At 53.6% G+C, this 21834-nt stretch overlaps 1 protein-coding gene across 9 annotated transcripts in view; it reads right to left on the bottom strand.

Annotated features, from left to right (window-relative positions):
- Nucleotides 1-21217, bottom strand: part of DTX2 (deltex E3 ubiquitin ligase 2) — a 39494-nt gene extending 18277 nt beyond the window's left edge. For 2 of the 9 annotated variants that reach the window (XM_082328280.1, XM_082328287.1), the window contains exons 1-6: nt 21155-21217; nt 20088-20294; nt 18144-18654; nt 15695-16083; nt 10319-10904; nt 504-562 (exon numbers count right to left, since the gene is read on the bottom strand). In XM_082328280.1, the coding sequence (XP_082184406.1) occupies nt 504-562; nt 10319-10904; nt 15695-16083; nt 18144-18154 (1045 nt within the window). In that variant the 5' untranslated portion in view covers nt 18155-18654; nt 20088-20294; nt 21155-21217. The other 7 variants (XM_082328282.1, XM_082328284.1, XM_082328281.1 and 4 more) reach the window with 7 other exon arrangements.
- Nucleotides 21218-21834: the final 617 nt, after the last annotated feature.

Raw genomic sequence — 21834 nt, 5'->3', positions numbered from 1 at the left:
TCCCCTCCTTTCCCCAAGACAAGGCATCACAATCATTTTTTAAGCTAAACACCACCTGAGCTTTTGTAATAAAACCGCATTAAAAAAAAAAAACACATTAAAACCCAAACACCATCTCACACCACTCTTCCCCCTTGACTTGAAGAAAAGTAGCAAGTAACAGCTAGCACTGAGCCTGACCCGTGTGCTCCCCCCTGCTACTTGCTCATCCACACCTGAGGGAGAAGATGAATACCCAGCCCCCAAATAAACCCACTCATTTTGAGAGCCTCAGGACCAGCACGGATGAGAAAAACAGTTACTAAGGTTTGACCATCCCATTCTCCTCCAAAATTTGTCCTCTTTGCCTTTCTGAAAAGTCTTTGGGCCTAAAAGCATAAATGCCAGCAACATTTCAGACTCCTCCTAAAAACTAACAAAGGAAAGTAAGTACCACAGAAAGGTAAACCGCGTGCTTGTGTAACCCTAGGGACACAGTGGGTAAAGCAGAGCGGGATCCTTACCTGCCAGGGCCTGGTTCACCTTGCTGGGTTTGGGCATCTTGACTGGCAGGTTTGGGGCGCTGGAGAGAGAAAAGAAAAAGGGACCAGTTCAACAGCACAGCTCAATCACTGGCACAACAGAGACAATCCAGCAGTGCACTGTTCCCTCCTGAGGGCCAGGGCCCTGGATACATTAACAGGGATTAATTGCTCAGATGAGCCCCACCTGGGACCCCCACCCACACACCCTTTGCCCACTGGTGCAGCAGCTACATTTAAGGAGCCCAATTCCTTACCAGAGCTATCTAGTAGGTTTACTTATCTCCAAGGTGGACCTATCTCCTCCTGGCTGGATACTGGGCCTGATTCATCCCTTCTTCTTACTGAGGCCTGTTGGTGGACCCTGTTGTCAACCCCCTGCTCTGATCCTGTGATGCATGCCTGCTCTTGCTGCTCCACCACAGAGCTTCCACCACAGCTGACCTGTACTACGACAGACCGCTGCAACGGCAGGTCCGTGGCATGAGCACACAGCCAGGAACCGCCGAGCTGCAGCAGACAAAATTCATCTTAAACCTTCCAGGTGACTTGGCCTCCAGGCAGAGAAACACTGCTCACCAGAGCATGAAATCACATGCTGTATGAGACGTTGCAGCTGTACAGATCAAAGGAAGCAAGCATTATCACCCCCTACTGCTTTCCAGATGGGGAAACTGAGGCAGAGAAAGGCCAAGAAAAGCACTCAAGCACATGCAGCTGTAGCTGTGGGTTGAACAGAATCAAACCTTGACTCTCCCTATGCAGCCAAGGGGTTACTGCAAGATGTGGGAACAAGGGAGGGAAGGTTGAAGGAGACTTAGAATAGTTTGGCACCCACCTTCTTTTGGAAATCAAGAGGATTTGGACACTAAACATCCCCTTCAGGTTCCTGATCTACTTGTTTTGGCAGTGTTTCCCAGCACTGGCAGCTGCATCTCAAGCTAGTTGGGGATACAGGGGCAGCCAGGGTCATGCCATTAGCTGATGGCAGCAGATAGGAAGGAAAGGGTAAGCAGCAGCATGAAAGCTGATGAGGGGGTCACCAGAGGAGAAAGCAAGCTGGATCCACATAAGCAGAGCAGGAACATTTGAAATCCAGCATGCTGGCACAGGGAAGCCACCCACGGACTTTGTCTCAGGTGGCACAAGTGCCTGGGATGGACGCAGGCTCGTGCAAATCAGCTGCAGTGAATACACAGTGCATTCAGACAACCATCCCCAAGGACTCCCCAAAACTACATCAAACCTGACCAGCCAGGAATTCACAGAGCAGACTGAGGTGATCAAGTGCCCAAATGCCATCCGCTATCTAGGGGGAACCTAATTCTCTCCAGCTGGGGCGCAAGAGCTGCCACTGTGCCCAAAATAGCATTGCAGACAGAGGTCCCTCCTTTCAGCCTTGCTAAAATCTTTGTCCATGTTTCCATGACAATGACCAGAGCTGAAAAGATTTGGGAGCGACACAGGTGCCTATCAACAGAGATGCATCCCCGCCTCCCTCTTCTCCTACCTGCTGCAGTTTGAAATAGGTTCCTGCACGTGCGCTGAGCTCCTTGAAGAAACCCCCGGGCAGGACCCAGGGCTTGGGGCTGCTCTGACAGCCTGGCCAAGTGACACCAGCTCTTCTGGACCCTTAAAAAGCTCTCTGGACCGCAGAGGTTTCCCTTCAGTCTCTTTCAAAGACTGTGTTTTCCCCTCTGCTGTCCCCAATTTTGCAATGTCTTCAAATGATGCAACAGATTATTCTCGCTACAGCCCAATTCAAACCCACCAAATACAGTGGAAATCCTCCCCTCAATTTCAAAGGGCTTTGAATCAGATGCTGTGACTCCTCTTTATGACTTTTTCCGTTCGTGGTTCAGCCTCTTCATCACAGCTCTTTCTCAGGTATTTCCCTCCTCCTTCTCTATCTCATCCCTTTGCTTCATTTCTGCTCCTACCTACGATGCTCTTCAGATGGCTAGTAGTGGGGCTGCTCTGCCTCCAGCTGCAGACAAGGAGGGTATTTGAGGACCAGATCATGAAAAGGAACTTGAGAGACCTGCCCCCAAAAATCAGAGAGGCATTGGACCTCCCTTCCCGCAACTGAGCAGCCGAGAAGACAACGCGGTGCCTGGGCCCCCCCTCCACCCCAGTCTGCGACACCGTACGCAACTGAAGCTGAAGAGCTTCATCTTCACACCATGAAGCGCAGCAGCCACCTTGGGTGCTTTCACTTCCCCATGGAAGGTAAAAATACAGCAGAGGACAAAGCTGAAGCTTCAGCTCTGCCAGGAAAGCAGATGGGCAGCGGGGGATCCTTCCAAAGGGCTGGAGCACAGGGTCGTTACACCTGAGGCTGAAGAAAGCAAACCCAGAGCTGCTCTGGGAAGGGGATCACTGGTAACAATGGGTTGAGAAGATCGGCAGAGGAATTCCTCACTCTTCTTTCCTGCATCGCAAGGCTCAAGTCCAATTCACCCAGGAGCTAGAGCTTCTATGGAGGAGAGCCCTTAAGATTTGCAGAGGGAAATGGATATGCAACTGATGCATTTTGCAAGCAATCAAGTTTTGGAAGCTGGGAGTGCACTGCAGATAAATTACTATCCATCAGCCAGGAACCAGTCGCTGATCAGCTGCACTCCCGGTGTAAAGGCAAAGCATGTCAGCTTTGACTGCTGGAGGCTTTAAGCCAACTGACGCGATCACGGAAGAACCAAATACTTATTTTTTCACACGGGCTAAACACACGCACATTCAGACAGCAGCATCTCAGCTAACAACATCATAGGATGTGCTGACCCATCTGCTCGACACCGTGCAAGCGTACTGGCAGGGCTGCCACGCACCGTGATTTCTTCTGCATCTGCAGGAAGCCCGGACATAAAGCTGACAAAATCAGGGGAAATTCACGCTGCTTTGAGGTACCTCTGCCACGACACCGCCCAGGTAGATCTGCAGCCACCGCGCGTGGGAGGAAGTGTTGCCATGCCAAAAAACATTTCTGAGTGCAGAAATGCTACTCAGAGCTTACTCTGGGTCTGAAGTGGATTTTTTTGGAGGAGGAAGGAGAAGAGGTAACAAGGAAGGATATTGCTGTTGTAGTATACACGGGCTGTGCCTTGACTCCGAGAGCAGGTTTGCCAGCAGCACCAACAGATGTTATTTAGTCCATCAGCTCAGATTCAAGCTACTCCAGTATCGCTGTACCAGCGCTGGCTTCTTGGGAGAGAGACGGAGCCAGGCTGGGGTAAGGTCCTGGCATTTTGTCCTGCCATTCGCTGCAGCTCCTGCTGCTCTGTGCACCAGAGGTGACTGAGTGCAGCAGGGGTCACCAGGTTGTGAAGAAAAGGATGCAAATTAAGGCACTGTCTTCTAAGATTCAGCAAGAAGATCCTGATAAGATTTTCCATCACCGGTTCCCATAAGCAGAGTGTGGCAATCCGCTATAGGAGGCAAATGGGGCAGACTGATATTTGAGCATGACAAAACCTCTCGCTTCTCCAGAATTTCAAGATACTGCAACACCGGTGAGACAGCAAAGCACAAGACTGAAGAGGAAGCGTGGCATCCGTGGCTGCTGCCATTTCAAACACTGGGCAGCCAGCTTTGAGCTGAACATCACCTAAGCTGCATATACACAATACCCTAATGGAGCAGAAGCGAGGAAGCCTATAGCAGCTCCCCCTCCCCACCTGATACAGCCCTTTCTTCCTTCCTTTCTCCCCGCACACCAGCTGGCAGGCCACATATTCCAGTATCACAACGTCCTTGTAGCCCTCTGGATGACAGCCAACACTTCTCCTCCCAGATCAGGGCTGCACCCAGCCCTTCCTCATGTTAACACCAAGTGCTACCACAACATCCAAAGGTCTAACGCCCCTCCCAGGGCTAACCGGGTGTACGATGACACTCATGTCCATACAGCAGTTTCCCCCCTACCCTTCTTCTCAAGATGATGCCAAAACCCAGACCGAATCCCTCTAAAGGAAGACCTTTTGGTGCGCTGCACGCAGCCACGTGGATTCGTGGTTTTGCTCCTGGCACCAAGCAGAGGAGATTTCCCTGCTCTGGCTGGGGAAGAGCGCCCGGCAGCAGAACCACGCTGGCTAACAGAAGGCTGTGGGACAAGTCACAATGGGCTGGCAGGACCAGCACCGAGCAGAGCTCCCCACCGCCACCTGAGGAGCTTGTGGGTGTGCCTATGGACAAAAACGCTGAAAAATGCAATGGAGGAGAGAAAAAAGGAAAGGCCCTGCCTAGGTTCTGGTCCCTTGGTTACACCTCCTGATCCTACAAAGCCCTGACCGTGGGTCATTCCCTATGGGAGATTTTGGGGCACAGCACCAGACCCTTCCTAGGAACACAATACTATAACCATCCTTCCCAAGGCCCCCATTCCCCACACTTTTAAACAAAATCCTATCCACTCGAGCTGCCTCCCTCATTCGCAGGCACAACCTAGACCAGCACTCAAAGCCATATAAGCTCAGAGAGGCCAGCTGAGCTACAGCAGGGATTTGTCTGGCTGGGGCACTAATTAATATATCCCCAGAAGATTGCTTCCTGCAGCTTTACTTGCTCATACGACGAGCAGGGCACTCCTCACCACGTTTCAGGAGCGCCTTTCTCTACAATTAGCCAGCACAGCACAGGGAGCGGGGCAGCTCTTGCCCCAGAGATGGACGCTTTCCTGCATGGGATGGGAAGGATCGCACCAGGAGGTGGCTGGGAGCCTGGGGAGCCGCACGCAGCAAGGTGCGGACCCCAGCTTCACAGATCCGGTTAACGGCGCCGATATAAGGACACAACCCTTGCCGTGGCACGCTCCATCTGCAGATTTCAGTGCCATCTGTGAGGGAGCCTGGATTCACTAACTGTGTTTAATACACGGGAGGAAACTAATGCACCAAGAAGCAAAATAACTTGCCCACATGTATTTAATACATTAGCAGCAGAGCCAAGGATATTAACATCTATTTAAGCCTTGGCACTCCTCCCTTGGTTTTCCAGCGACTTTGACCCTCTTGAGAGCACAGGGAAATTAAACCTGCGTTTTGAAGTGCCTGAGCTGCACCCTCTCACCCCAGCATCCGCTCTCCAGCCCCGCAGCAAACAGGAAATAAATTTAATCACCGTCAATGCCACAAAAGCTCAGGCATGCCTGTGCTACTGGCAGCCCGTACTGGGGGCTATTCCTGCCCGCATGTTAGAAATAACCGTCACAGCCACACAGGGAGTTAGGCAGCTTTCCAGGACGAACTACACCTCTTTCTCAGCCCTGCAGGAGAGATGTTTTCTTCAGTACTGCCATTTTTAGTTGTGTTTCCTAAAGAAACCGGGTGTACACAGCTGCACCATCTTTCAGTCTCTTCCCCAATAGCTTTTGAGCCCTTCTGCCAGTTGCACCTCAGCTTTGAGAGGCAGGAGCTGGGTCATCCCTGCAAGCTTTGTGAAGATAAGCAGTTTTGTAAAAAGCAAGTAATCCGCCAGGGCTGCTTTGGAGCCAAAGGCTGTGGGGTGAACACAACACAACCTTTATTAGACACCAGAGGATCCACCGCAGCCCGCTGCTCCCTTCCCTTCGGCCTCTGAGCACGGGCCAGCACAGGAATTGCACATCACAGCTAAGAAGAATGAGCAATGCTGCACGCTGGATGCAGACAGAAACCCTTGGCAGGATAATTAGTGGAGGATAATTAGCACTTCGTCTTCACCGCCACAAAGGCCGCACTATTTGGTGATGCAGGACGAGATCGGGCAGCAACTGCGAGGGAAGGGGGACCACCACGCCACGCCAAGCCCAGCTGAGGGGGAAGACAGGGAACCTAGGGGATAAAATAACCCAGGAATGTTCTGGGCTTAGGAATTAAATGAAACACATTATTAGAGTTTGCTACTCAGGTTTCCACTAATTCATAGAAATTGGAGTATTTTCTGCTGGAACACGGGTTTCACGAGTCTGAGACTGTAGCCCCAGCCAGGAGCAATTACACCCACCCAGCAGCATTTCCAACTCAAAGCCAGCACAGGGGTGACAGGGGAAAAGCTGTCAGCTGGGGTTGAAAAAGTCCCTTTCACATCCAGCACTATACTGGAAGACAGAGATTGCTCCCCTGCGTGCATCTGTCTGGCTGGCAGGGAGGAAGGAGAGCATCCCTGGCAAAACTAATCCCAAAGGACTGGAGATCCAGACATCATCCATGAAGGGCCACCAGGGCATATCTTTGTTGTGCCCTTCTCCGGGGTCTGTTCAGGCGAGCCCCCAGCTGCTGCCTCCCTCCAGGTTCAGCACATAGCCACAGGCTGGATCCGCAATCCACGCATGCTCCTGCAGGGGGGTATGGAAAACAGAAGCTTCCACAGATACATCTAGTGGAATACACTGGTGTTAACGAACAGAAAGGGAGCTGTACAGATAAAGACAGCTCCTAATGTCCTGCCTGCAAAACCACCTCCCTGACAAGCCTTGTAGCCAGGCAAGTGCCCAGCAGCATCACCATGTCTGGGCTAGGCTCGGGTCCTGCCAAGGGTTCACGTCACACTCGCCACGGCAAGCCTGGGCGGTGCAGCCATGCTCAGGGCATGCTCGCACCCCGGCGGGGACAGCCAGCCAGCAGCCAGGAGAGTGGGGACCAAGGCTCAGAGCTGGGGGTGCAGGGTTTGTACAGAGCGTGCCTGGCACACAAGTCTGCCAGCACTTGCACGCTCCCTTCCAACCATCTGAAGAGCTGCTGCCTTCCCCGTGTGGCATGTCCTGCTGTCCCCAGCAAAGATTTAACTGTACGATCCCTTTGCATCCCCCAGAAAGGCTGGCTCAGCCAGGGATTATTGCTAAGATACCAGCCGCCTCACCCCTTGCACGCCACAAACAGCTGAGCTGCAGAACAGGTTGCAGCAGCCAGATCTCAACCAGCCACGGCATTGCTCATCCACAGCCAACGCCACCACCAGCTCCGCAGCAGTGCCAGCGCTCCGGGAGGGCTCTGCCCTCTGCTGCTGTCCCTGGGCTGGCTGTCAGGGAGGGGACCAGATGCTCCTGTCACAAAAGCCACCTTCAGCAGTGCTCAAGAAGGGATGGAGCTGGAGCAGTTGAGCAGGGAGCGTGGGGACATACGCCAGCCCCGGAGGGTTGTTGCATCAACCCAGCACAAGCTCTGCCAGCACTTGCCCGTCAGAGGGTTTAACCAGCCACTGAGAGCTGCCCGCTGCCCCGGCAGCTCCTGGGAGCCAGCCCAGCACGCTGCCACGACAATGTCCTCCTTGGCCGCCCCAACTGGGCATCCACAGATCTCCTGGCTGTCCCTCTCCTCCTAGCCAGCATCACCTGGGCCGCGGGCTCAGTTCACGGCAAGGATCCTGTGCCACCCCTCTCTAACATCCGTCTCCCACCCTCCCTCCTTTCAGGACAGCCTGTCCCCCCACCAGTAGCACACAACATACCAGACCCCGATGGGCTCCAGACAGGCTTGTGGGGCAACTGCTGCAGCATTTGGCTCTTCGTTTTTATCAGCAGTTGCCACTCCGAGAGTCACTTTGCAAATCATGCTGAGGCTCTGGGGAAGGACACGGGCTCTAGGCAGCCCGGCAGCCCCACGCACTGACCAGCGGCTTCTGCGAGAGGGGGAAATTTGGCAGCTTCTTCAGGAGACTGCAAAAGCCTTACTTGGGGCTCCTGCAGGCAGTAGCGAGCTCTGGTTCTCACCCTATTCAAAGGCAACTGGAACAGAGAAGTATTGCAGATGCTTAAGATGCCACAAAAAAATCACCAGGTGCAAAGAAAGCACCAGAAAACGATGGTGAGAAAGAAGAACAGGATGCGGGAAGACATTTCACCCAATAACCCCGAAGAGGGAAAGTCCTGATACGACACTAAGGAAAATATCTGAAGATTCACCATCTTGCTTAAAATACAAATGAGATTCAAAATAAACCTCAAACCCCTGTGCCTCATGTAATTAGCAGAATGTGCTTTCAACACCCTTCTAGATCTCTTATCTCTGTATTTACTCAGGGTAGCTTGGACAGCTAAATCAGCCCTGGCAAGTTCGCCTTTAGTTTCTCAGGTGCTCACACAGCGGTTCAGCACCTGGATTATTTACGGTGAAATGCGTATACTGCTCCGTATGCTTCCAGCAGTTTACAAACGGAGGGAGCAGTCAGACAGCCCTTGCTTGGTCCTCAGTTTAACGCTGGGAGATACTCGGTGTGAGTATTACCACCAGACAGGCCACAGAGCTCTGCTAGCAAAGGCTTGCGCACAGAAAGAGTTAAGACCCTGAAAGCCGATTAGTGGTGATCTGGCTTGGTTTGGGTGTCCAGGCTTCACAGAGACCATCCTACAAGAACGCAGAGGGAAGTGCCCCACTTTGCAAGGGTAACACTGATCTCCCCCAGCCCCCAAATCCCCGCTGGAGCCCAGTGCCACAGCACCGCTCCAGCCCACGGGGGACAACTGACCACCGCTTGGCCCAGCAGCCCACGCCGTGGAGAGGAGCCGGGCTGTCAGCCCATGAGACTCTGCTTTTCATTTAGCTGGCAACAGCCACAAGGCCTGAAAAGAAGTGAAGCCCTTCCTCCCACACCAGCAAGGTGCAAACACAGCCCTCCTTCGGCTCCAGCCGCTCACTGACGGGAGCTGAAATCCTGTGCTGCGAGATGCACACTGGTTTCAGCCCTGTCGGAGAAGAGCCACAGTGAAAATGGATCAGCAGCCAGCATGGGTGACCCATCCATACAAGCTGGAGTGTTTGAGGGGTGACAGCTCAAAGAACTGAGGAAAGCTTGACCTCAGCTAGCACCGCAACAACTGCCAGCCCTTCCTTCAAAGCAACCAGCTCCCTCCAGAGAGCCAGAGCCCGCCCTCAGCACCCAGCCAGGAGAGGGTCACTGAAGAAAGATGAAGGGAAAGGACATGGCAAACAACCCTCACAAGACGAGGCTTAGCTGGATTTTAAATCACTTACAGTCCTGCTTGTGCTTCCAGTCCTCCAGCATCGCAACAGCGAAGCCCCACGACGCCTCAACACGTGCAAAATGAACCGCTGCTGTGATTATCCAGCGGCATCTCTGCGCTGCATCAGCATTTAGCCTGACGAACAGCCTGGACACCCCTCGCATTGCTAGTGTCACCCCACTGACTTCAGATAGAGAGGGATCAATATGGTTCAAGGGATCAAAGGAAGGGGAAAGTAAATTACTGATTTGGTTTTCTAAACATCTTCACAATGGATTTAAAAAAAATCCTTGATCAAATCTATGTCTTAGGGTTGGGTTTTTTTCTGCTTGTTCACCTTAAAAATGTCCAACCAGGACTTCCTGGTTCTGTCAGGTCTCACGAGGTCTCATCCACACACATTGAGCCCTGTGCTCTCTTCTTGAAGGGGAAGACCTTTGAACACAGAGCAGTTTTCCACTCTATGTTTACTGCATATTTCAAATTTAATAAGGGCGTTCAGAAGTCCCCTTTTCATTCACTCAGTCCCCCTCAAAGTTGTTTTTAAGTGTAACCAGAAATGCCACCAATCACCTTTAATTTCCTCCAACCTGCAGTATCTCAACCTGACTGCTTTCTCCAGTGGTTCAGCGAGGGCAGTAGACAGGGACTAGCTTTCAAGTGGGAGAAAAGAAGGGGAAAGCAGAGGAGAAGCCTTCTCATCCACTGTACTAGACACAAAGGCAGAAACACCTCTCTCAGTCTAGGGACAAGACCCTTGTAAAGTCCTCTGGGACAGAGAAGCTCCTAGATAACGAAGGCCTGAGCACAGCAGGTCTCTTGGACACGTGCACAGTATTTAAAGGTGAATTAAGGTCCATACCTGACTCCGTTAGATGCAGACAGTCCTGTGCTGGGGCCTCCAGCTTGAGGCAAAGCCCAGGTGCTCTGTGCATTGAGTCTCAGTGCTGACCTTGCTCCAGACAAAGTCGGTTTGTTATAGGGCACGAAGCCAACGCTGGAAGAACTTACTGACGCTGTCCTACCGGAAACCTGATGACTAGCAGAAGAGTTGGGAAAGTTTATCATGGAATGCCGGTAGCGCGTGGTGATGGGACCAGTCCCACCATTTAGCCAGCACTGCTGGCAGGAACAAGCCACCCCCGTGTGAAGGGGCGCCGGGGAGGCCGTCACCGGGTACGGGGCGTCCAAGCGCCTCTGAACGCCACGGCGAAACCTCGTGGTCTTGTTGGTCTGGACCTGAGCCACAAAGTCAACTTCATAGTTGTAGCCCAAGGGTCCGAGATCTACTCGCTGGTGGTTCGTGGCACGGGCTTGCTCCAGGAACACGCAGACGTTCATCTCGTAGGGGGACCACCCGCCTTCATCGTTCTGCCACTCCCAGATGATGCCCTGCCCAGCAGCGGAGTCCCCGGGGAAGATGTGCCTGCGGACAGCCCGCATCGTCCCTGCGTGGGGAGGAGAGGAAAAAATAAATCATTTTATGAGCAGAAAAGTAAGGGGGACCTGGTCTGAGGGACTTGTTTCCGCACAGATCTGCGGTGCCTGCGTCAGGGTGGCCTTCCTCACCTCTCCCTTGGCAGGGGCACTAACAGACTTTCTCTTCCTGACAGGGCTGGGTTTGCTCACGAAGCTTACAGAAACACAACACCCCCGAGATCCCTGTCCCTCTGCCAAATCTGATTACGGGCTGGCAACAGGTTCAAAAGCTGCTGGGAGGAAGGGTGGGAAAGGAGGGAAGGAGAGAGGACGCAGAGACAGACACACTCAAGCACAAAGACACAGCGATCACATATGCCTCCCCGATGTTAAAAAAAAAAAAAAAAAAAGGTAAAAAAAAAACCCAAACCAGGCTGAGGCACAGATCTGGTTAAAAAAACCCAACTCCCACAGCCTTGACAACAGAGTAACTATAGAGACATGACACCATCGGGAAGCGCTTTGCAGAAGCGCTTAAGGGGCTAAACGCCCACTTTGCTACACAAGGGTCTGAGCAATTTTGCTTTTGGGGGAGTGGGTGAAGTCTCACAAGGCCCAGGATGAGGACTTTGGAGAGGACGGACAGGGCCAGCTTCTCCAGGCTCCTGACTGCTGGGAGATACAGCAAGACTACAGAGGAGAGGACAGCGAAGTCATTTGGAAACTGGAGGGAGCAGCTGTTCAGATAAAGGAAGAGAAATGAAAGCAGACACGCTGGTCTTGCAAGGCCGCTCGACAGCAACAGCAGGAGCTCGAAAGCCCCTGGAAGCCTGGCTCTCCAGGGAGACTTCACTCCTGGTTACTTTATTCCTTTCTTTACAAAAGAAAAAGCCTAATGAGAGGGAGGTAAGCCACCCAACAGGACAGAAGCTCTACAACCTCTGCAAAAACAGGTTCCTGCAGCAGGGTCAAAACTGCTGCTGCTGGGAAAATCCTCAGCAGCACTCCGCACTGAGAAAGAGGAGCGGGAAATGCCGCGGGGCAAGCAAGTCTGGGGATGCAGGCAGGTGGGGGTGAACAGGGATGCGGCAAGTCCTTACGACACAGGAGGAGTTCAGAGAACCGCACCGAGAGGAAAAAAAATAAAATAAAGCCTCCTAAGAGGTCATGAGAGTTATGACACTATGCTCCAGGACCCCAGGTGAAAACGGCCATGTTTATAAGCATCCACACCCAAAGCCTGCAGAGAACTGGCCCAGGATATTGCTGGTGGCTCCTTGGGGGGCAGGCAACCCAAGCAAGCTTTGCACCCAAGAAGCACACCCAAAAGAAGAGGGAGGACAGCCCACGTGGGACTCCACACTGCCAAAACCCAATTGCTACCTGTGTTGAGGCTCTGGCTGACTGAATGCTGGCTCAAGTATCGCTGCCTCACACTGCTGTCCTTTCTACCCCATAGTACCAGGGTATTACGGAAACTACTAGGACTTGACTCAAACCATAAGGGCATTAACTGCCTCCTCGCTGCTAAAAATTCTGCTTGACAGCATGAAAGTCACATCTCTGCTCCCGTCGCACTCCTGGGCTTCTTTGTAAATGGTGCCAGTGGTTTCTGCACAGGGTTTTGGTGGTCAGATCATGAGACCCTGTGCTGGGGTGCAGGTGTGTCCCACGTGGCACTGCAGAAACTAAATCAGGACAGACAGATCTGAGCTCCAGAGCTGACACAAAGGCTGAGGCTCTCTCAAAGGCAGAATGCGCCGTATCAAGGAACAGCAGGACTCCTGTTTCTGCTGGGAAGCTGAAGGCACTGGGGACTGGAATGGCTTGCCTCAGCCCATGCAGGGGATGAGCAGCCAGGAGAGGTCCAGCACTTACTCCAAACCTCTGCTTCAGCAGCCAGAGCAGCACCAAGCGTCCTGCTTCCTGCAGAGCAGGACTCTCCAGTGACACCATCCAACACACAACATCTTATCATCGCACCTAAAAAACTACTAGCAGCCAGTGAAACACAGCAACATCCCCCGTAAGAATTGGGATTGAACCCCAACAGCTCAACCACGACGCCCAGGGATTCCTGTGGGACAAGGCCTTCCTCTGGCAGCAGTCAGGGCAGAAGGTGTCAGCAGAACCGAGCTGACCTTCCCCAGCCAGGAATCAACATCTTACATGGGAAAGCAGATGAAACAGCCAAGAGCAAACTCTAGCAATGACTGCTCCTATCCAGCAAACAAGTCCTGCCAAATTTTAGGAACACACAACCTATGGCCTCAACAGGCAGGCAACATCAGGGATGGCCCCTGAGCAGGAGGAGGACAGGGGATGAGACTGGGCTGGAAGCGAGATGGTGAGAAATGAACTACATTTGGAGATGAGTGCAGGGAATCTGCTCCCAGGAGAAAGGGGACTACCACGGGTAAAGCAAGGTGTCAGAAAGCCCAGTGGGACGCATCTCAGAGGAGATCAGCAAGGCTGCCCCTGCTCCATTGGCGGGTCAGAAGCTAAAAGCAGCACAGAGAGGACTTGAGGAGTTTGTAAGCAACCTGTATTTTTTACATCCCAAAACAGCAGCAGGGAGAAGAGCTTTTAGAAGTCAATAACAAGACCAAAGCCATGCACTTGGAAAACATTCCCCTTCTCCCAGGCTGGCAGGGAAACCAGCATTCCTCTCCAGGGTGGGCAAACAGCTGTGGCGAGAGGACAACTCCTGCTGCTCCCTTGCATTCGCTCCCAGCTAATCTGCCTCGACCAGCAGCTGAAGCCCACAGCTAATCCTGCCTGCAAGATCCCCCCGCACAGCTGTCATTCCCCGTTGGTGGGGATGCTGGTCCCGCTAACACTGGCTTCCTGTTATTCTCCCTGGCTTCCTTTGAAGAGCCTATTTGTCTGTCTAATAGCTAATGAGTAGAATACAACAGCCTATTTTTTGCTCTGTTTAAAGATTTTTCATGGGGATGTTTCCTGCAGAGATTCTTTTCTGCAGCTCATGACAAAGGTCAGCTGGCTGCTCGCTCAGAAAGGTTCAGGTTTAAGGCAGAGCCCTGCAGAGAGAAAAAGCTTTGCTTAGAACTGGGCCACTGAAAGGGGATATGAGAGCGTTTCCAATAGTCACATTGCAGAGCACACAAGTACTTGCGGAGGGAGGCTCACAGACCTGGCCGCTCTGATCAGCACCCCTCCAAATCGCTGGGAAACACTGCAAGAGAGCTGTGAAGTGGAACCAGCCTTTTTGTTATTAACGACTCAACCACAGATCTCATCCAAACAATGAGATCACATCAGCCAACATCATTTCCAAGATTGTATTGGGCTGTCCCCCCGAAATGACCAACTCCAAACCATCCTGCGATGGACAATATTCACTAGGTGTTTTGAGATCTTTCACAAGGGTCTAAACAGATACAAGATCTTTGCGGAGAGACAGCTCCACTTGTGGAGAAGGATGTCCCATTCACACTGGGACACATCTTTCAGTCTCCCCCAGGCACTCTGCTCACCCTCATCAAACCGAGCCGTTTCCTGACGGCCTGGGATTGCTGCCCATGTGTTGGAGCACTGGCTGAAAGGACAAGAGGCTAGAAGGTTCCTTCACAAGTTTGGCGTGAAGAAAACAAGACACAGCCGCTGGTGCCAGCTCTGGTGGTCCATGCTGTATTGCTCAAAGCCACAGCCTCAGCAGGGCTTCCAGGTGCTCAAACAGGCCATGCTGAGCCAGACCTGCCAAGGCATCCAGCTAAGAAAGCTCCTCACCCAGGACACCCCTAGGAAAAACCAATCCTAAGGTCACCATGTCAGAATAAAACCACAGATGCAGCTGTGATGACGACTCACATTTGCTCCAACCACTTCCCTTTCCTGTAGGAATTGCCCAATCGTGCAGTTGATTCAAGATATTGCTCACTTACTGCTTCAATTGGCAGGAAACCAAAGCACTGCCCATCTCTAAAGCTTGGGGTGATGCTTGACTGTGTCCTTGGGTGATGGGAAAAATGTTGGCAAAGGGGAAACTGATGCACAGAGAATTTTCCAAAGCAGCCATTCACGGGGGTGTGTAATTTGGGATCTCCCTGGATTTTCCAGAGATGAAGAGCATGCATTCCACCCCGCATTCTTTCTAAGCTACAGCTGCTCAGCACATCTGGAGCAAAAGAGGGTAGGAGTCATCTCAGCAAATTCTGAGCTGCTAGCCTCAGTGACCCCAAGAGAGACGAGATGAGAATGAAAGTTAGGTCTCAATCCTGCTATTAAGACCAGCCCGCCCTTCCTCCCTGGGAGGAAGCAAGCCAGCCTTGTATAGCACAAGTGCGGGGAATATTCTGCTGCAGCATTACAGCGTTCTGCGGGGGCTGCAGGCTTTCGCAAAGCAGCTTGTGCAGGGCGGCATGCCAAGGTAAAGCAGCTGGCACTCCAGTCGCAGAGGGAACAAGGGATTCAAACGGGAGGGTCTGAATCGTAAAAAGGCCTTTTTATGCGAGTGGTCTTGAATGGATGTGGGTGGGGGGAGGAAGAAAGTTTACAGCGCTGGCTCACAAACTCTGAGCTCCAGAGGTCCCGTGATGAGGCTCCTTAAGAGATCACCACTGCCTGCCTGCACCCAGCCCCGCAGATTCACGCCAGCCAACACTGATTCACTCACGTGCTAACATGCTGGGCAGCAGACAGCACCAGGAGGGAAGCAGACACGCCACTCGTCAAAGAACTGCCCAGCAGTGACAGCAGAGCTTTGTAGGACTCTCCTGTGCAGAACAAGGTCCTGCTTATCTCCAAGCATGCAAGCAACCTCATCAAAACCCCAGCATGGGCAGAGAAGCTCCCTTACCTGTATCCTGCCGGAACTGCGTCAAGCTTGGGATGTCAATGACGTAGGGGGCCAAGACAGGATCCGCATGTCCCAAAGGGATGCTGCTGGCAAGCCCCGACCCCGAACGCCGGCCCTTCTGCTGAGAGGCCTGAAAAACCTGTTCAATGTAGCTGCAGACATTCCCTCGGTAGGGCCTCCACCTGCCAAATTCATCCTGCCATTCCCACACTGCCACTGCTGTTGAGTTGCTGCTGTGCCCCGGGGCAGAACCGGGGAGTCCGGACGGCCCGGCTGAACTGCTTCCTGCTCCCTGAGCTGCTGCCATGTTCCTCCCTGAGGTCTGGGCACGCCGCAATTGGAAGGGGCAGCTGCGCTGGCTGGCCTTAGACCATTTTCTTCTGGGGGACCTGCAGCAAGAAACAAAGAGCGCACACGGAGCTGAGAATGATGCCTTAAATCCACCCCACCCTGCATCCATACCACACAAGCCATTTAAGAGAGGGAAACAAGCTCAGCCTTTCACAGAAGATGCTCACTATGCATTTAGGAGACTACAGAGAAGTGGATCGGCCTCAAAACCCTCTGGTCGAGGGCAAATGAGGTACCACCACCCACTCCCTGCCAATGGTAGCAACTTTTCTTGCTAATTTAGAGCAAAAACTCTTCGGAGAGACTCAGCTTCTTGTGGTTTGTGGCCCCAGACACCACCAGTCGCTGCAGACCTGTACAAAACCCGCCCAGAGCTGCCACTGATCTGCACTGGGCAGATCCATAAGCCCTGACCCGAGTCCAGACGCCAGGAGTGTGCCAAGGCAAGCGGCCACTCCGCATCCCTCCCTGCCTGTGCTCAGTGCTGGTCCTGGCAGCGTTACACTCTGACCACCCCGATGTGAGCTGCCAGCTTGTGAGCAGGAGCTCTCCGAGCACTTGTGCACACGAATGACTTAGTTACACAAGCAGTTCCCAAAGTCTTCTCACTGATCTGAGCTCCAGGGTTACAACATCAGCTCCATTCAGGCCTCTGATCACTCAGTTTTGATCCAGGATCAGTCCCTTGACTCCTTCTGCGCAGCATCATACATGCACACAAAGCCAGAAGAAAATCCTTTACACACAGTCTGCAAATCACAGTAATACATAGGCTGAGTGTGATCTGAGTGAAGAATGGATGGGAATGAGTATGGAAGCACCAGGAGGTTTATTACCAGGGCATAATAAACAGCTTTTGCTGAGGGCAGAGATTTAGCACGGCTTCAGGACACCTAGCCGCAGCTTCCTAGGTTGGAAAACGAGGAACATCTCGAAACAAGGGACAATCTGCATCAACAAAGACTCAAGCCATTAAGAGATGATTTGGAGGAGAAGGGAGAATGGGGTAGGAGCCTTAAGACACCCAGATAAAGACACAAAGGGCAGTGAGTAAATCCTAACGACTAGAAGGGACAGGAAGCAGAGACAAAAGATCACCATCACTCTTAGCCCCCAAGGGATGTAAAAACAGCAGACCCAAAGCCATCACAGGGTCGCCAAGCTGGCCAAGAGACACCAGAGGTCTGATATTTGGCATTCCTTGTCTGCTGTGTCATTGCAAGGAATCCTGTCCAGACCATCTGTCTTGATGCCCCAATGCCAGACAGACCACTTGGAGATCCCCGTGTTGGTGCTCGTGAGCAGGTGGGTATGACTGTGAATGAGCGAAATTCATTTTGTTTTAAAATAAAGTCGGCTTCTCCCTCCTAAGGTCTCACGTCACTGATTGCTCGCTTAACTCCCAGCAGTCAGCAGGGAGCTATGAGCTTCCTTCCCGTCAAATGGAAAAGTTCAGGTCTCCCAAGAGGCAGAGAAGCAGTGGGTGGCTTCCACTGGAGGATGCCATCTGCGCGGAGAATGACATCCCTGCCGGATGGGGGAAGATCCCACGCTCCGTGGAGCGTCCCATCCATCATGCTCGTGTGGCTTTCTAGCTTAAAAAAGAAATAGAAAAAGAGCGAGCGAAGAACAGACACACCCACATGTCTGCATTTATAAGAGGAAAGCAACACTTTCTCCAGGAATTCATTGTAAATTAGTTCATGAGCTGCTCTGAGATTTTTACAGAACACCCCCAGCTCGACTGGTGTTGGTGACAAACTGCTCTAGATCAGCAACAGAAGACCCCGGTCTCTGCAAGTGATCTTTTCAATGTAATTTGTTCTCCCCTAATGCACCAAGGATGGTTATTTTACTGCTCAAACCAGCAAATTAATACTTGAGGTATCAAACCCAACACCTGCCTCTGCCAGCTCTTTTTATGGCAGGTTTCGCACCAAGACACCTCCTCCTCAGGGACACCAGCGTGTCCACGCTTGACTTGCACCAACGTGAGCCAAAGCAGGGCTGCAGGGTTTTCTGTCCTACCCACCTGCATCAGGTGCTCTCAACCCCAAAGAGAGAACCAGCACCAGTTTTGCCCCAAAGTTGTTGTTACCAAATATTCATCTGCACATCCTACAGCCACAAGCAGAGCAGGAGCTGTTTGGAGGGCGTCGGCGATTCATTTTCCTTTCTTTTTGAAACACAGCAGCAGGAAATGGAAAAAAGAGGGTATCCCAGCAGAACAGCTGCCTCCTTCATGTACCACCTCGCACTCGCTGGGACACTGGCCGAGAACAGCCGGGTGACAAAAGCCTATCGCTCATCCCCTCGGATGGCAGCGATGCTTTGAATCCTGGACCACACGTGCCGACCAGCTCCTACAGGCGAGCAAAGGTACCCGGACCGGCTGTAGGCGAGCGTCGCGTGCTCCAACATTCGCTTCCCCATCAGAACGGAAAAATATTTCCTGCGCTGGGACTGCTGGTCCAAAGGAGGAGCAAGGGGCGTATTTCAGCCTCCTGCCAGTTCTCGCTTCTGAACGCTGCTCGTGCCAGCAGCTGTTTGCATGGATTGGGAAGTGAGGAATGCGGGAGAGCTTCAGTAAGCCAAAATTACACGAGTCCCTGAGTTAAGGCAAACAAGAGAAATAAAAGGCCTGAAGTTGCAGTTCCTTTCCGCTCTCCGGGAATCCAGCAGCACACAAATATTAAAAGTGGAGAAATTCAATACCAGAGCTGCTCGTGCGGTTTTCAGCCTACCCCCTCAGGCCGCTGTCTGCGTTACAGCAAGGCAGAGAGGGTTTGGGGTGGGCAGCTAACAGAGCTGTGCGGAGACGCCTGGCTGCGGCCTGGGATGCGTTACGCACCCCCCTGTACCAGCACCGCGTTTCGGATGCTAGCAGCAGCAGTTCAGCTGCACCAGCTCCTTCATGCTGGCTCTGTCCTGGGAAGGCTGGCAGCCCAGAGAGAGTAGCTACACGTCTGCTAAAATCCCATGGACTATAATGCTTCACCTTGAGCTTTAAAAATGCCTTGAAAAGCTAAAAGTCATACCAACCCCTACAAGCTACGTTTATTCAGCAAACATGCCTAGCTCCAATTAGAAATCCTATGGGCCACCTTGCCCCAAATGAAAACAAAAGCGCGACTACTTGAAGAGCATATTTAAATATTCCATCCAACTGCCCTCCACTTAGGAGGTAATTTGTAACTTGGGCTCAGATCTTGAATTTCGATTTGTTTGGTTGGATCTTTACACCCCAGCACAACCCCAGCCCACATGGATTTAATCAGGGACTTGGACAGAAACAGAATTGGGTGCATTTTGGTTGTGTTTCCCAGCAGATTCACTCCCTGCTCCTCAAGCTCCAGCAAATGGTGGTGAGAAAGCTGGGGATGGGCAGGTGGGAATTAAAGCATTTGAACGACATGTTTAATTCTCAAACCTGTTCTACTTCCAGAAAGCATAATTTTCTTTCACTTTAAATGCAAGATCTTAAAATTCATGGGTCTGAGATGATTTCTAAAAATGCCAAGTCCCTTTTTAAGTTTCTGAACTGAAATTGCCAGCGTTGATAAAAGTTTAAATGATATGCTAGCTTGTACCTGGAAAAGAAAAGGCCTCAGGAGCCCTTGAGCTGGGCTGCATTAAAAAAATAAAAATCACCAGACTGGTAAAACAGAGACTTTTCAGCAGGTTGCTCAGAAAAGAGGGTGCCCAGGAGGGATTTGTTAAGCACCACTAACACCACATGAGAGATTGGACTGGAAGGGCTGCAAAGAGCCCATGGGAAAAGATTACACACGGATCAGGAGAGCAGGTACAGCAGAGGGAGGCAGCGGGGCTGTAACGAGCCCGTGACCCTGCGCAGGGCGCGGGGCTGGAGCAGCGTTACGGGTGCCCTGCGCCACCCTGACCCCAAACCACCCAGCCAGGGCCCCCCACATCAACTGATCCGCACTTCTGACTGTGAGATAACTCACATCTAAGCACATCTTTCCGGACACGAGCACCCAGCACCGACTAGCACACAGCTAGCAGCAACCAAGGGTAATACCAGAGCAAGGTGGTAGAGGGGAGGTCGAATTAAGAACTCCAGCCATGCAGATCGATCTGTCCTCGACACGGTCCTGCCTTCTCCCAGCCTTTGCTGACTCTCGCAGCACAAGGTGGCTGGGTTGACAGCCAAAAGAACAGAAGAAATCAAACCGGACCGCTCCAAACCTGGACTCCTTCCATTCAAAACAAGCTCCAAGAGAGTTCCCTTCGGAGAAGAAAAATAAAAACGGCAACCGAAGTGGAACAAAGCCTATCAGAGGGCTTATTTCAGGCATGAGTGAATAGGAAAGCGGAGGCAGCGAGAACAGGGCAGGTACACCCGAAGACAGGATCGCACCAAACCCACTCCTCGCTTCTGGGCACCGAGGCGGGTTGTTTATTCGAGGGGAGGCTGTTTATCTGTGGGGGTGCAAACCTGGCGGGATGTGGAGGGCTCCTCCGGCTTCCCGAAAGCTTCGGCTCGCCCGAGCAGGGCTCTGCCCTGCCCGCAGCCGGACGGCACGGCCGGGCCGCCGGGGAGGGCCAGGCCAAGCCCCGCCAAGGGGAGCCGGGGCTCGGGGCCAGCCGGGCCGCTGCCGCCCGTCCGAGGGCTCCGGCCGAGGCTGGCAGCTGCCGGCAGCACCGGCAGACCCACGGCAGCCGCCTCCTGGCTTCAACACGGCTCCCCCCCCGCTTCAGACACCCGGTTACCCCGGGGTAAGGCCCCCTCACGGGCCCCGCAGGTGCAGGCGGGTTCGTCCGGGCGGCACCGGTCCCCCCTCGGGGGCGGCGGAGGGGACGGGGCCTGCTGCCAGGGGAACCGCGCTCTCGTCCCCCGGCCGAGCGGGGGAACGGCCCCCCGGGCGCGCAGGGGAAGGCCCGGCTCCCGGCCGCCCCCCCCCGCGCCGCTGCGAGCGGGCTGGGCCCGGGGCGGCCGCGCGTCGGTACCGGTCGCTCGCCGCCGTGACGGCCCCGCGGGAGGCCCCTCGCGGGCGGCCCTGGCCCCCCGCTCACGGGGAAGGGGGCCGCCGGCGCTGCCCGACCCCGCGCCGCCCGCCCCGGCCCCGGCCCCGCCGCGCCCCTCACCCGAGTCCCGGCGGCGGCTGCGGGGCGGCCGCGTCCCGGCCCGCGGCGGCGGGAGGCAGCGCGCGTGCGCCCGCGCGGCCGCCTGGGGGATGGCGGCGGGGGGCGGGGCCGGCAGCGCCCGCGGGGCGGGGGAGCGCGTGGAGCGCGTGTGCGCGCGGGGGTGCGCGCGTGCGTGTACGTACGCGTGAGAGCGTGTGTGGGTATGTGAGTAGGTGTGCGTGTGTGCGCGTGTGTGCGCGTGAGTGTGAGTGTGTGTGCGCGTGAGAGCGTGTGTGTGTATGTGAGTGGGTGTGCGTGTGTGCGCGTGTGTGCGCGTGAGTGTGAGTGTGTGTGCGCGTGAGAGCGTGTGCGTGCGTGTGGGTGCGTGTGCGTGTGTGTGCATGTGTATGCGTGTGAGAGCATGCATGTGTGAGTGTGTGTATGTGAGTGGGTGTGCATGTATTGGAGTGCGTGTGCGTGCGCGTGCGCGAGGCGTGTGGGAGTGGGAGTGCATGTGTAAGTGTGAGAGTGCATGCATGTGTGCACCTGTGTGCGAGTGTGTGCGCATGTGAGTGTGTGCATGTATGCGTGAGGGTGCGTGTGTGTGCGTGTATGTGCGTGTGTGTGCATGTCTGTGAGTGTGTCTGTACGTGTGCGTGTGTGTGCGTGAGTGTGCATGTGTGAGAGTGCACACGTGCGCG

The sequence above is a fragment of the Platalea leucorodia genome, assembly GCF_965183815.1.
Source record: "Platalea leucorodia genome assembly, chromosome: 16".
NCBI lineage: Eukaryota > Metazoa > Chordata > Aves > Pelecaniformes > Threskiornithidae > Platalea > Platalea leucorodia.
Note: the sequence above shows the minus strand (reverse complement) of the source record. Positions and strands in the feature narration are given on the sequence as shown.